This window comes from Chinchilla lanigera, unplaced genomic scaffold (genome assembly GCF_000276665.1).
Source record: "Chinchilla lanigera isolate Chin_1 unplaced genomic scaffold, ChiLan1.0 scaffold00029, whole genome shotgun sequence".
NCBI lineage: Eukaryota > Metazoa > Chordata > Mammalia > Rodentia > Chinchillidae > Chinchilla > Chinchilla lanigera.
Window position 1 is genome coordinate 13,406,933 of NW_004955430.1, and position 15,559 is coordinate 13,422,491.

Consider the following 15,559-nt stretch of genomic DNA (forward strand, 5'->3'; position numbering starts at 1 on the left):
GCGCTTGCCAGGCAGGCGCTTTTGCCGCTGAGCTAAATCCCCAGCCCCTTTAATTGCTTGTTAATCTGATGTCTATTATAAGGATTCAAGTAAGACTACAGAAGCCTTACAAATAAATTCCAACCTCAAATGGCACTGTAATCTGTGAATATCAACATCCTGCCCCAAATCAACGTGTTCTCTGTCACTATGTGAAGAGATCGAGAATTCTTGAAAATAAATTGTATTTCCAATAATATTTACACTTTGCTAAGTATAAAACATCCAGGAAAAATACTATTTGTACAAGGAAACACATGACACATCTAGAGAGTGTGGATTCTGAGTCGGGGCCAGGTGCTTTTCCTTGTTTTTCAACTCTTGAACTTGTGAACCTTCCCTGACTGCAGCTAATGTATGCAGGAGGAAGATAATCATCTGCAATTACGCCTTAGAGTCTGGAAGCCAACACTTGACTATTACCAGTGCGGCACAGTGATTGGTCAGTGACTCAGCATACAGCTGCAATGTTAACTTAGAGCATGATTCATAAATGCATCTTCTATTATAACTGCTGACAGAATCCTGGCAATGGACCCATGTTTCTAGAGAAAGGTTGATCTTGGCAATCAATCCCTGTTTTAAAAAAAGCTGGTATCTGTGTCTTTGCACGCCCCCCCCACTAACTGGATGGAACCATAATATTGTATACTGAGAGAGCACCTTATTCTGTCTTGTGAGTATTCCAGTATTTTCCTTTCTGCTTTAAAGGTTAATGTTTAGGTAAGATTGAAATATGCTTGAAACATGGTTCCTTCTGGGAAGATGCTCTTTCTTTCCTGAGCTTCGGTCAAATGGCAAGAACAATATATTTAAGTTATAAGAAGAATAAATAAAGTATTACATGTAGAGACTGGACCTTGATGGCTGTATGTAATAAATGCTTTTTTCCTTTATAAACATGTATTAGTAGGCACTGTACCAGTGAACTTTATCCCATTCCAAATACTTTAAGTTTAATTGCTTAGATCACACAGATAAACCAAAACAAGAGTATTTGCCATAAAAACCATAATAAAGGGGTTTTAATCTAAAGTATGGAATTATGCAAACACATTTTGCAATAATATTATAGGTACAATTTTAGAAAACTTCATTTACAAGGAGATAAATGCATGGAATTGTGTAAGTAATCTAGAAATCATATAAAGAAAAAACATTTTAGAATTATATTTTGTCTCCTAATAATTAGTAAAGTGTACACACACACACACACACACACACACTCACACACACACACACACACACGCGCACACACACACACACACACACGATGGCCCACAGGCCCTAGAAACCTCTCTTTGCCCTTATATAAGTGACATTTTCCTTGTCATTTTTATTTTTAATGGTTATTGAATTTCATGTAATATTTGCCAGTTTTCTGCTCCCCCTTTGTCCCCTGCTGCAAAAGACCTAATCTATTCGGAGGAAGATAATTGCAGCGTTGTTGAGACAGAAAGGAAATCGCGGCATCTTACCACTGTTGTGCGCCTCCAGCTGCGAGGCGGAGTTGACTGCAACCTTGCATAGAGAACAGTAAAGAAGCCGCTTTGCCTTTTCTTCCTCTGTCTCTGTGGAAGAACATGAGCTATTGCCAGTGGCTGTCGTGGGGCTTTTCTCCACTTTACAGGTGATCTCAGTTGTCATAACACTGCTTTTGCGGATTTCCACACTTGTCGTCGTTGATATTGCTGGTGTCCCTGTGGCACTGTCTGCATTCAAAATAACACAGGAAGAGGGGCAGTGGCATCATCTTTCTCTATTATCTTGTAAACATAGCACTAACATTACATCCCACCAATAGCAAAGAGAAATTAGCAATTGCTTATCAACTGTATATCAGTTATCTCATGAGGATGTTTACACAGCTGATTCCGTGCAATTTTATGTTCTGAAATAAAACATTCAGATGATTCTTCAGAATATATGAAAATACAGGTTTTAAATATTACATAGGGTGAATAAGCATACCACAAATTTTCTCTTAATATGTTAGCTTGGAAAAAATAATATTTACAGTATATTTCACTCTCTATTTCTACATAGATGGCTTTTAAAAATTGAAGTAGAAATTGAAAAACATTTAAGATATCTTTCTTTTTTCTTACCAGTCATCTTTCTATTTTCTTTTTATATTTTCTTTGACTAAGAAAGTAAGTATAGGACTTTTTGATATATGCTTAGGAAGAAAGTATAAACCCCAATGTTATAATTGCTTTGTCCAGATCAGCAGTTGAGAAAAACATTGCTCTATTTACAAAGAGTTATATTGTGATGCCCAGGACTAAAATCATCAATATCAAGAAGAAAGCAGTTGTAGTCTTCATATTAATTAAATGCGCAGTCTGCATCAAACTGTGTGCCAGAAGTATGTGGCCAAAGTACTGAAACATCAATAGCCACTATTCACAAGTAATTCACAGACAAGTCACACCATGTTAATGTTACTTCAGGAGTTTGATGACCATGAAGTGTTGATGCACTGTAACTTAACAACCCTTTTGGCTCTCAAGTCTGACACCAAATCTGGAGAGATCAACTTTCAAAGCAAAACTACTTTGTCCTAGCTTCACTTGGGTACACTTAGCTCTCTTCCCAAATAAGCCAATCACTGGGATTTTAGCAATGCTTGCCATATCCAATAAAGAGCTGCCATTAACCTCTAAATTTATATCTTATTTACTCCTATTTTCATCCTTCTGCCTGTCAGCTGGTTCTGAATTCTTTGCCCAAAGAACTCCAGGCTGCCTTTCTAGCTATTGGAACTGCTATTACCCATCATTCAAATGATACCATGGTCAATTATTATGCAACACTGTGTTCAAGACAAAGAGACTGGGCTCTGGGCACAAGGTTCAGTGGTCTGCCTACAGTGATGCCTTGTCTGCATAAGTATTTACTGTTTATTAGCTTATATCATCAAGAATTGGCTGCAGCACAGAATGTTTCCTTGTTCCAGGTGTATGAGTAAGAACGAGGGATGAGGTTGCTTATTGTTACTTTCCTAAATGTATCAGAAACACTAATATAAGGAGAAAAATGGGCTTTTTAAAAAGGTTGCTCAATAAAAGGATTCATTTGGATCTTGCTTCCTTTGCCTGACATTTCGCATACTTTTAGTCACTTATTTATCTTTAGTGGTTCCAATCAATAAATAGGTCTCTTTCTATGGAATGGGAAATACTCACCAACCATATCTTAAAAATATCATACTACAAACCAGTGTCTCATAGAATAAGAAAAATAAATAAAATTAACATTTTTTGTCATTAAGTTATGATAGGAAAATACTGTGAATATTTAAACTTTTAAAAACTTATTACAGTAAAAGACACATTGCCATTGATTCCCCCCTCAAAGTACTTTCCCACAATTGCACTCACTTACCCCATCAATCGTGTCATTTTCTCAAACAGTTCTGAAAGTTTTCTTTCATGCGTGTCTTTATTTATGCTGTCATGGCTACCTCAATGTCCTGCACTGATTCAAAATATTTGATTTTTATGGTCAGTTTTACTTCAGGGAAGAGCTCTAAGTTGCACAGTGTCAGACCCAATGAATACTGTGGATGAAGACACACTGGAATGTTTTAGGAACCAGCCTTTCCACTGGAAGTCACTCTACAGCCCCTTTCGTGACATTTTGATCACACTGGGTATAGACACTCATGAAAGAGGACTTCCAGAGCTGCTTCAAAGTCACAAGAGCGATGGGATAAGTGTGAAGGGGGTATTCTGAGAAGGACTAATGGCAATGTGTCTTTTACTGTAATACATTTTTAAAAACTTGAACAGATACCATATTTTAAGCATCCTTTGTGCATTTGTTTCACTGAATATTGAGAGGTCCACTTCCTGCTAAGTTTTTTCTTCTCTGCTAAAGCTCTATTAAAGTGCCCAGCAACAGAGTGAAAATATTTCTGAGGATTTCAAGACGGCATAAAACATGACAATTTCAAATGGTCCTAAGGCTGTTCATTGCCTCCAGTAAATCAGAAATTTCTGTTTGAAACCCTGTTTGTATATACTTGTGCATGAAGAGTTGCCAGTTCTCTAAGTGGCTTATACACTTCAAATAATTTTTTATGGACTTAAATTTCATTTCACCTCTTATACAAAACTGTAACAATCAGACAATTTCAGCAGTGAAGGAAATTTCCCAAGATTACATAGGTGAGATATAATTAGTCAGGGCAAAATATTTCATGGAATGAGCAAATCATGGATTGCTTTCTCCTTCTCTTTCTCCTTCTACTTCTCCTTCTCCTTCTCCATCTCCCTCTTCCTCTCCCACTCCTCCTTCTTCTCCTTCTTCCCCTCTCCTCCCCGTCCCCTCCTGTTCTTCCTCCTCCTCCTTCTTCTTCTTTTTTGTTGGTACCAACAATTAAACACAGTACCTTCCCACTGAGCTATGTCCTGGCCCTTTTTAAATTTTTTTGTTGTGAGGTAGGGTCTTTCTAAGTTATTAGGTTCTCCAAACTGGGCTTGTATTTATGATTATTTTGCCTCGGCCTCCCACAGTGCTGGGATTATATGTGTGTGTTACAATTTCCAATTTGAAATCTGAGCATTTAAAAAAACGCTGTGAATGATAGTCTTGATCATGACTGTGACTGTCCAGAATAAAATCACAAACAGCAGCTAGCTAGAAACTATTGAGTTGTTCTTATTATCAGCTTACTCTATGGGAAGGGGCAAACATAAACATAGATACCTTGCAACTCACTGTGGTCACACAACGCAGTCAGAGTATGATGCTGTTGGTATTTACTTCACTGAAATCTACCATGGCACAGATTTACCTAGTAATAAGCTACTTCTAATAACTTAGCTGTGCATTGACATGTCTTGATGTGAAAATAGTACACAGTATAAGCATCATTAATCCTAAAATAACTTCCTTACCACAGTAAAATCTGTAATAAAAGTACAGAATAAATAAAATTGTAGATCTCCCAATCTTTGCAATAGCTATGTTAGCATTTCTCCTAACACCAGAGGAGGACATACATTTATACCAAAGACACCATAAGAGTAGATACCAGATTTTCATTTCTTTTCTTTCTTTCTTTCTTTTTTTCTTTCTTTCCTTTTCTCTCTCTCATTTTTTTATTTGTCTTTTTGATTTTTTTTTTTTCTTCTGGTACCAGAAATCGAACTCACGATGTTGCACTTGCCAGGCAGGCACTGTGCTGCTGAGCTAAATCCCCAGCCCCTATTTGTCTTTTTGAGACAGGGTCTTGCTATGAAGCTCAGGCAGGCCTTGAGCTCACTTTGTAGCCCAGGCTGGTCTTGAACTCACAATGATTCTCTTGCCTCAGCCTTCCAGTGCTAGGATTATAGGCATGCACTACCATGCCCAGAAGACACCAGATTTTCTATGCTGGGGGCCTAGTGAAGTATTAATATCTCTTCAGGCAAGTCCCTTCCTTAAAATAGGCTTAGAGGAATTAATATAAAATGCTTAACTTGCTACATTTATATTTTATGGTGACGTTTAACCACACAGCTGAGCACAGATATGTTATTTTGTAAATACGCAAGTAATTTTAAAGAAATGAAAAGGTATAGTATTCATTTAAATTTAATATACAGATCTTGCCTCCATACAGATTGTATTATTATTTATTTATAACAAGACATGTTTTTTCTTTGTTTTATCTGTGATAAAAGGGCTTTTTGTGAATAAAACATTAAGTATATATATTTTAATATTCTATTTAAAGAAAATCAACTATTATATACATATAGTAAAAAAATATTTTTTAGCATGGCATGTTAAAATACAAGTTATGTATAATTATGTACTCACTGAAACAGAATTTTAAATTGATGATCATGTTAACAGAAGTATGAATTACCTCTGTGGTCTTCCTCCCCCAAATCCATAACCCTTGTCTATGTCTACCCAAAAGAAAAGCATAGAACAAACCTAAATTTAAGGGCACTCAACCAAATTCCTGGCCAGTGCTCCTCCAAATTATCAAGGAAAGTCTGAGAAAATGTCACAGTGTAGAGGAAACTAAAGAGACATGATGACTAAATATAATGTAGGACACTGCATGGAACCCTTAGAGATAACGGGGGATAAAAGACATTTTGGTAGCAAAGAAATCTGAATGAAACATGGCATGTAGATTCAGTACTGGTTCATTAGTTGTGACAAATGTATTAAAATAATGTGAAACTCTCACAATAAGGAAAATTAGGTGATATGAATATGGGAACTGACATATTGCATCTTTTTAAAAACTAAACTATTCTAACATTAAAATTTATTAAACTCAAGAAGAGTAGAATTAGAACTACTAAATAAATAGTGTATCACACCAGTTACTTTAAAGAATCATAGTTAGAAGAGACATCAGTGGTTTTCTAGTACAGCTTTCTTGATTTTTAGATGGGAAAGTTCCAGTAATTTTCTGAAGGTACCAAGCACTGTACATTGGGAAGTAGCACTTGACATTTGCACAGCCCACTTTCAGGCCTAGAACTTGTTAACCTACACTGTGAGGATGTATGTACTCCAAAGTCCCGCCATCAACATTCATTACGCAGGAATTCTACACTAAGTTCTACGCTACGTCACTGGGGATAAGAATCCAATAAACATAAATCATGTGCTTAGTAGTAGCATACACAGGAGACATCACATAATAATTTGAAATGATAATGATCATAAACTAAATCTTTAATCTGTTTTGTTCATCACTATGTCCTTATACTAATACTTTACATGAAATAGGCACACAATAAGTACTTACTGAAAGAAACCCAAGAACGAATGAGTGAATGATCATAACAAATCAGAATACAAAAGCACTTTTAAAGCACTCATAGGTATTCACTCATTTAATCCAAATGGTGCAGATTATCTTTTTTTTCATCTCCGAGAAAAAACAGGCATGGTGATATTTGAGAACTTGCCCAGTGCCCCCAACTACTAGCAGTGACACAACTGTTTCAGTTACACATGTTCATCACTTTTCTTATTGTTACTGTGAGATTATCTTTAAAGAATTTGAATTAGTCGTATCTTACTATGTATGCTGAATGATAACATCTTAAACATTTGACATAAAACGAACCTAAACATGGCCTGAACTAGAGTCAATCATGTATGTCTGACCATCCACTTATGCTTGGTGCAGAACGGTCAGAATAAATCTGTCTTCTTCACTGCATCTTTTTTTCTTCTCCAAAAGATGAGAAAGTAGGATAATGATAGACTTACAGCCTTGTTTTCCAAAGGCTGATTCAGATTTCTTTGCACTATTCAATCAGTGACACTGGAATAATATATGTGGCAGGGATTTTGAAATAATGGGTAAGATTTAGTAGGAAGAGAAAGGTCTGAGATGGGTTAGGTTTATATTTCCCTGCCGTTTTTCTGCCAGTGCCCTGTAGCAAATATTCATTATTGCAACTGTCACTATTTGGCTTTTGTGTCAAAACAGATTGCTAATACTTTGTGGAATGGTTTTTAGTTGAGAATGAAAGGAAACATGTCAGTATTCAGAGTGGCCCACATGTGATCCTCATTTTGTATAAAAACACTGTAAATACCTTTTAAAAAATCCAAAAAGCATGGGAATGATTCCAGAAAATATCAACAACTTGAATTCTGGATAACAAAATAGAGCTGTCAAGTTACACGGTCTGGGTAAAAAAGGTATTCCTTCAGCTGTAGATCCAAGTGGGAAAACCATACTTGAGTTATTCCATTTTCTTGCCAGGTAACAGATTAATGTTATGACCCCAAATGCTCATGTTTTCTTACAGACTGTAGACTTAGCATTATCCGATTTATTTCCTTTCCCTGGAGGAATTAAAGTCTCACTCAGACTTTCTAGCAAGTAAGTAAAACACCTGCTTTCTTTTAAATATGCTTACATACTTAAGTTTAAAAGATACCTCATGACCAAAAAACCAAACACCCATGTCTTTAGAAATTATTACCTATGATTTATTTCTCACTGACTTTGTTTAGCTAATATTTAGTGAGCACAGTGCCATACACTTAGACCCAGGCAGAAAGGGACCAAGTATTAGAGTCTGCTTTGTATTTATGAGCGATCCACACACTATAAATTACTGAAGCAAAATTCCTTTATTATTGCATTTTTTTAGTTTTGGAAGAAAATACAAGGTTTGGTAACCAATTGAACAAATAATGGTAATTAAGGGAAAAGGGTGAGAATAGAACAGGGTGCTCTAAAAGAGTACAGAGAACAGGAGTTGTTCACAAAGGTGATTGTGTGTGTGTGTGTGTATACCTGTGCTTATGGTGTAAATGTGGAGGTACGTTTGTGTAGATATGACTATATGTATACATATGAGAGAGAGAGGGGAAGAGAGAGAAAGAGAGAGAGAAATGAGAGACAGAGAGAGAGAGAAAGAGGGAGGGGGGAATTTGTGTATGTGTGTGTGGGGGGGATGGGTGTGTGTTCACAAGGAAGAGAAAAATCACAGGTTATACTGTATCCAAAAGCCAGGAGAGAGTGGTTGCTTTTATACATATTTAGCAAAAGCATTCCAAATGATCAAAATGTGTTCCTTAGTAGACAAAGTCACTAAGAGATCATAGTTGTTGGATATACGTTAGTCTGACCAAAAAGTCCACAAGACAAGACTGAAGGGAAAGCAAGCACACGTCACCCCACCTGTGGTCCACCTGATTTAGGTGAGTTCAGTCTGCACTCAGAACTCCTGGCTTTGGGCTCCACCTCTTCCTTGCTCCTACAGATTGGGTTTGCTGCTTGCTAGGGCTCAGAGCTAACTCAGGTGAGAAGACTCTGTTCTCCATGTCATAGGATGATCACTGGGGAACAGACTGTAGGGCTGCTGGGTGAAACTTGATAAATATTTAAATGCTTATGGTCTCCACTTATACTCTTGTCCTAGCCTTGAATATTTGTTGATTGTGTGTCTGATTAAACATCATCCTGTGTCAGACCACTTCCTGACCACTGGGGTAAAGAAAAATGCAGTATATCTTGGAAACAAAAAAGTAGCACAGCTGTAATGGGGGAATGAATAGATTCACTTTCTTTGAGGAGGATGAGCAGGAGGAGAAATTATTTGAAAAATTAGATGTAGCTCAAATTATGATTTAATTACATTTCTAATGATCTGTGACACAGAAGTGCCATGTAAAAAGTGATCCCATAACTTTTAATTAAATGATCAAGTCTGTTCCACTGTGAATTGTGTGAAACTTTTAATACTCATAGGAATCATGAGAACATTCTTCTTTTGTGATAGTTGAACTAGATCCCCATATCTCGTATGTGTTAGAAATTGTGGAGGGAAGGATTTTTTTAATTTACCCCCCCCAAAAAATTGCCACTTTTGAGATACTTTTCAAGGCTGCCCGTTTGAGGCAACTATACCAAAAGCACATCTATATACTGAAGTACGGATATTAGAACGTACATGACTATAATGCAAAAGTATCTGGAACAGAACCTATTAAAAAAGAAAGGTTCCACTTTTGGATATTCTTTTTTTTTTGAGACCAGGACCTAATTAATTTCATAAGAGTCTGCCATTTTCTAGAATTATCATGTGAGTTGTTAGGTAATACTACATATTATCTTATGAATGATGGAACTTTCATTTCCCAGGATAACTTTTCCATAATTTAGGCTATTTGTATCACTCACTCAAAATTTAAGGTAAGTGGACTATTGGATTAGGTATTCCTATTGGAATTCACTTGCACAAGTCTGACTACAGTGGTGCTCATGACCAGGTCAAAGAAGGATGACTTGGTCAGGCAGCTGAGAATGCATTTAATAAGTAGAGGGCATAAGAATTAGGTCTGTAAGAACGGAGAAGCTGAGACATAGGTATTAGCAGAGAGGTCCAGTCTTTTCTTCTCCTGGAGACGGCCCAAGAGCTGGTCAACCAAAGTTAAGTTCTACATTACATCTTTAAACCTTGCATCTTAGATAGGCCCTTGGCCTCAAAAGGGTCTGTATTAGGAGCTCAGATTTAACTAAATAACAGCAGCATACATTCTGTAAATCAAGGTCTCATCCTCTTCCAAAAAAATTATCGGAAGAAAAGGCAGAAGATGTAAACACGTGAAGTAAGCAAACTAACAATGACAGTGTTAGGGACACAAACAGTTTTACCAGATGCTTTGAGTATTACTTGGATAAAGGCCCAGAATGTTTCATGCAAAATTTCCACATTTTAAATGTTTGCATCTTTGTATGTATATGTTTTAAAATCCTAAACTGGCCAAAATCTTCATGCTCTATGTGGGAATGGGCTGTTAGTTTTGGAAGGTACTCTGGGCCACAGCTTGAGTTCTCTAACACCACTTGTTTTCGCAATGCATAGAGAATGGATCACATGGCTTGTCTTGGGCTCTCAAGCAGAATACCAGGTTTTGAATTCCAGGAGGGACAAATTTATTTGCATTAGTATGATTTTTTTTTTTTATTTCCAGGTAATTTGCCTTCTCTCCTTTGTTTAGAATCTATAGAAAAGGATATATTCCAGCACAAAAGCCTTAGTGTAACATTTCAGCCTAACTTAATCTCAGAGATATTTTTGGTTAATAACAGATAACTCGGCAACCCATACATATGAAATTTTTATCATGTCAGAACCTCAATTTCTTAAAGATAGTGAGGTTCACATTCCTCACTTCAATAGCATATCAATATACCTCCTAACACAATTGGAATAGCCACTGCTAGATAATGGGTATTGATAAAAATCAATAATGCCAGCATCAAATTTGTTCTGTTATGCACTGGTCATTCTTTCAAAAGTTGGGGTCAGATCCCATTAAGGGACTAGACTGAAAAATGGCACACTAATGCAAACAGTGCATCTTCTACCTCCAAAATTAAGTTTTTATCCTCATTCATCTTGTCTTTATATTGAAAACACTGCTTCCTTTCCCCTTTTCTCTGTGCTCCTTTGGCTCACCAATATCCAGCTATAATAGAACCAAGGCATTGGAACTTTCATGAATCAAACACAGTTCTGTTGCTGTGAACTAGTAATGCTGAAACATTCATGGGCGTCAGATCACCTGAACAGTATGACAAAACATAGGAGGGGAGTCCTACTGCTAAGGTTTGATTCAGTAGGAAGTGTATGAGGCCTGAGTATCTGCATTTCCAACAAGTCCCTACTTATTTCTGATGCACCTGTAGTTATTAGAATCACTACTTCAACGACCACCACTGACAGACCTGAACATTAGTTTCCAATTTAGATCAACCAGTTTCAGGTGCAAAGTTAAATATCAAATACCCGGCAAGTCATGAATATAAGAAAGAGGAAATGAGAATTAAGTGACCAGTATCCTTCCAGGGAAGTTCCTAGGATGTGCATTTCCTGCACTAAAGCAAGATTATATGAGGCAAGCCTGGACAAACTGGTCTCCCTAAGAGGCAAATTTGGGAAAAGTAGGAAACAATTTCTAGAAATGAATGCAGTGTGTTTTAAATAATACCAAGCAAAACATGAATTTCTGTATTGTGAGATGCTGTTGTTGAGATATATGTAATAAATGAGGAAAGATAGAAATATACCCAGATCTTTACTACACAGACAAAATAAACCTGGGAGCCTCATTAATCTTTTGTTAAGCAGTTAAACCTAGAGTTGTCTTGTAAAAATAGGGTCCTTTCTCTCTAACTTGGAATCTATGTGTCTAAGAGAATTCATTTATAAAATTATCTTCCCAGAGGGTCAGTCTAAAGCTCAGTTTCTCCTTTCCAAACATAAATTAATGTGGGATAAATTAAACAGAAAGCACAATTGTTAGGCTTTGGTTTAACTGAACAAATCTGGCGGCCATGCTTACACAAGCACCAAGGCAAATGGATACACATTATCAGAATCTGCGATGATATGTGTAATAAATATTATAAAAGGCAAGAAAAAGGAGGATGTGAAGAAAATCAATGTATTCCAAAGGTATTTTAAACAACTTGGATGCCACTAAGTAAAGAAGTTGCCTTTTCAGCTCCTAATACAGATGTTTTTCCCCCCTAGTAAGACAGAAGAAAAAGAAAATCTTACAAAATCTATCACCAGTAGCCTGTGTGTTCTGAGAACTTTCAGAGGACAAAAATGTACTGCATGCTTCAATAACACTTCCCATTTGCCAAAGACTACTTGTATTCTTCCATTATCTTTAATTTAAGAATTGTGATATGGTAAATGATGAGAAATGAAAGTTTTCACTAATTGAAATTGAGCAAAAAATAAGTCAGATCTTACCTTCTAACTAGTGAATTTAGAATGTACATGTAGGGAATTTAGAAGGCAGTCACATCATAAGTTCTTGGGTTAGAATTCTGTTATGCAGTCTGTATAGTAACAATAAAATAATAATTGGTAGCTCAATATTTTTGTACCATTGAGCTGTCTTAAAAATTAGAAAACAAACTGTCATAATGGAAGATACAATGATAAAATATTTAAAAGGGATATAATTTAGAACATTACCCCGCCTGGTGTCAGGCATTTTACTGTATGTAGTACAAGAATTACTAAACATTGGTTATTACAATGTCAGTGTTTCACAGATTAACAATACAGAAAATATTTTAATTACCAAAAAGATACCATCATGCAATTAGTACGCCCTTGCCACAACCAGAGGATATCAGATATCTAGATAAAAAGACTTTTTTCATTTTCAGAGGACTAGCAAAAGAGCTTCCAGGGAGTAAATTCAACTGGATGAGCAATGTGAAAAGCTTGCAAAGATGAAGGAAAAGGAGAAAAGGAAAGGATCCCTATAAAAACAAGAAAACACTGGTTTTTTTCTAACTGAAAAACTTTCAAAAGAAATGGAATGCTGCTGAGCATTCCTTCCTGACTGTAAGCAGGCTTGCTGTAAGACTCATCATAACAATTTATTGTCACATAATACAACTACTTGATAGTGTATCTGTCTTCCAATAGTTGTTTCTATATATAGTTGCTAATATAATTCAGCTAAAATTATTTTTAAGAGTTGGAGGATAATTAAAAAGTAGAAAAAGCAAATTAGAACAAGAAGAATAAAAATTTTATTCACTGCTTATTGAAATACTGGCTGCTAAAAGATTGATAGAACTGCTTGGACAAGAATAAAATTCTGGAACAAAACCCTTCTTCTCCAGCAAAACCAGCAGACTTATTTCTAAAATGGTGAGATTATCCACAGAAACCATATAAAGCAGATTATCATAAAACTGCAGGTGCAAATTATCTTTCCTATTAGTCTCATAAATTATCACAGAGTTCTAGAAATTCCAAAGTGCAGCAAACTGCCTCTTGCAAAAAAAATTCATCTCACTATATTCTTCTTTTCAAAATACATTCATTGTAACTATATCATCATTTCATAGAATAAAATTTAAAATCAATCTTTCTTTTTCTAAATTAAGAAAGAAAGTTTTTTTGACTATTTAGGCTTCATTATTTTGGCATTAAGTGGCTTCAAATACAATTACTTGCTTTGAATATACAGGACTTCTGGATTAGTTTTATCAACAATATTCAATTGAACATTTTAAAATAAACATATTTAAAGGTAGAGCTATTTTGCTATAGGATATTCTGTTTGAGAATTGATTTTAAAGGAAATTTTTTTTTAAATTGTCAGTACCTGTCATTCTAAAGTAGAATGCTAAATATTTTTATAGCCAGAAAAGTTGAGAAATCTGGTCCCAAATGACCTGACCTCTCAGAGGATGCTGGCATTTCTATTTCACCTTACCTGCTGAGATTTGATTTTATGAATCAAATCAGGATATTGTAAACCCTTTGAGAACAGATGTTCTGAATTTACATCAATAACTTTGATAAAATAACACTTAAAGTATAACTAATATAACTCGTTTTAGAACAGAATCATCATTTTATTTAGACACATATCTATACCTGTCTTTAATTGCCAATACTTTTGTTACTTCAAAGAAAATTGCAGCTGTGAAAATTAAAATTAAAAGCCAGAAGCTTCATCAGATAAATTGTCTTGTTTATAGATCATTTTTTTAAAAACAGGTTTGCTTTCTTGGCAGAGGGGATTTTCTTTCGTAAACTTGTTTTAAAGCCAGAGTAAGTTCTTTGGGAGATGTTTCAGTGAAAAAAGCCTTACCATGGACACATGAGTACTTGTGCCCATGTCCTTGCCAGTAGACTCTTCTTGCATGCGGAGGAGGCCAGGATCAAAAGGCCGGCAGTTCAGGACTGGATATGTGGAGTCCAAAGTCTGCATGTTTGGGGAGGGTGTGAGGCAGAAACCACATCTAAGACTTGTACGTGCAAGGCTGCTGCCAAGTAATCAAGATCACAGCCAGGCATGACAGCCAGCTCCCAGGGCTGGGAGAAAAGTCAGAGCCAGAAGGCGAACTGGGTGAGAAGAAACAGGTCATCGGGCATTTGAGGACATGGCTGAAGAGCATGGACAGCAGACAATGTGGCGACCTTGTCAGTTTATTTTTAGCAGAAAGGTCTTACTTCCTGGACAGCTCTGTCAGGTTTATTTTTTGAGGAGAAGAGTCATGGTCACAATGTGCTCCTCCAAGATAAAAGAGGCAAAGGGATGTTCGGTGGTGAAGGGTCTAAAGATTTTCGGTTTGTAACCACAGACAACACTGTAGGGAACTGTGATGGACAGACACCCATGGATCAGATTCCACCCTTTCCTCTTCCTTTACTTCTTTTCAATTTGGCAAGCCCTTACTTTATGAAGAATAACAATATAAAGAAATAAAATAATACATGCATATATGTATTTCCTGCTTTGACATATCAATTCCTTGTATAAGTCACTCCTTATTGAGGGTGTTTCTAGAGCAAATGCATTAAAAACTTTTCTCAGTTTGCTCAGGAAGAGAAGAAAAGTACCCAAAGACGGAGCAGCTGGGATAATGGAGTTGTGCTGTATGGTCTGTTGCAGTCTGTTTTCAGAAGCTCATCCAGAAATCATTCCTACTGTATAATGTGATTTAACAAAATTGAAACCTAGAATAAATGTACATTATTTGTACACAGTTCTAGTGTACAAATAATTCTAAGTGTTGAAGTTATTCTTGGAGGATGTCTGGACAGTGGTGAAAGAATAATGTATTTTGTTTGCACACAACGTTTGCTTTACAGAACATACAATACACATGCATTTTTAGCACTGCAAGACCATTATTTCTGTAGTTTTTGCTTTTATTTAAATCTTCAAAAAGATTCATTGACTTGATTTTTGGAATTAAAAATCCAAAACCTTTCTAACTTGTAAGTCTGGATTAGTGCATATTACTCAGACTAAAGAATAAGTTGAGTTAAATAGATCTGAATGAGATAGAAATTATTTGTAACTACTAATTAACTGCTTTTGGGGGGGCTGCTGGAGGAACAGGGTAACTAGAGAGGAAAAGTCAGAAAGATAGATCTTATTTACTCTCTTGAATCACAGGTTTCATACGGAGAGTATTTTTGTGCTGTTCTCTGACAGAATATTTTTATGTCAGTCCAGATGGATAGAGATGTTGAGCCAATTG

General features: G+C 36.1%; 1 protein-coding gene across 3 annotated transcripts in view; it reads right to left on the reverse strand.

The window, feature by feature from the left end:
* Positions 1–15,559, reverse strand: part of Znf385d (zinc finger protein 385D) — a 303,956-nt gene that overhangs the window by 15,319 nt on the left and 273,078 nt on the right. For all 3 annotated transcript variants that reach the window (XM_005387469.2, XM_005387471.2, XM_013515708.1), the window contains one exon: positions 1,518–1,751. In XM_005387469.2, coding sequence (XP_005387526.1) covers positions 1,518–1,751 — 234 coding nt within the window. The remainder of the gene's footprint in view (positions 1–1,517; positions 1,752–15,559) is intronic.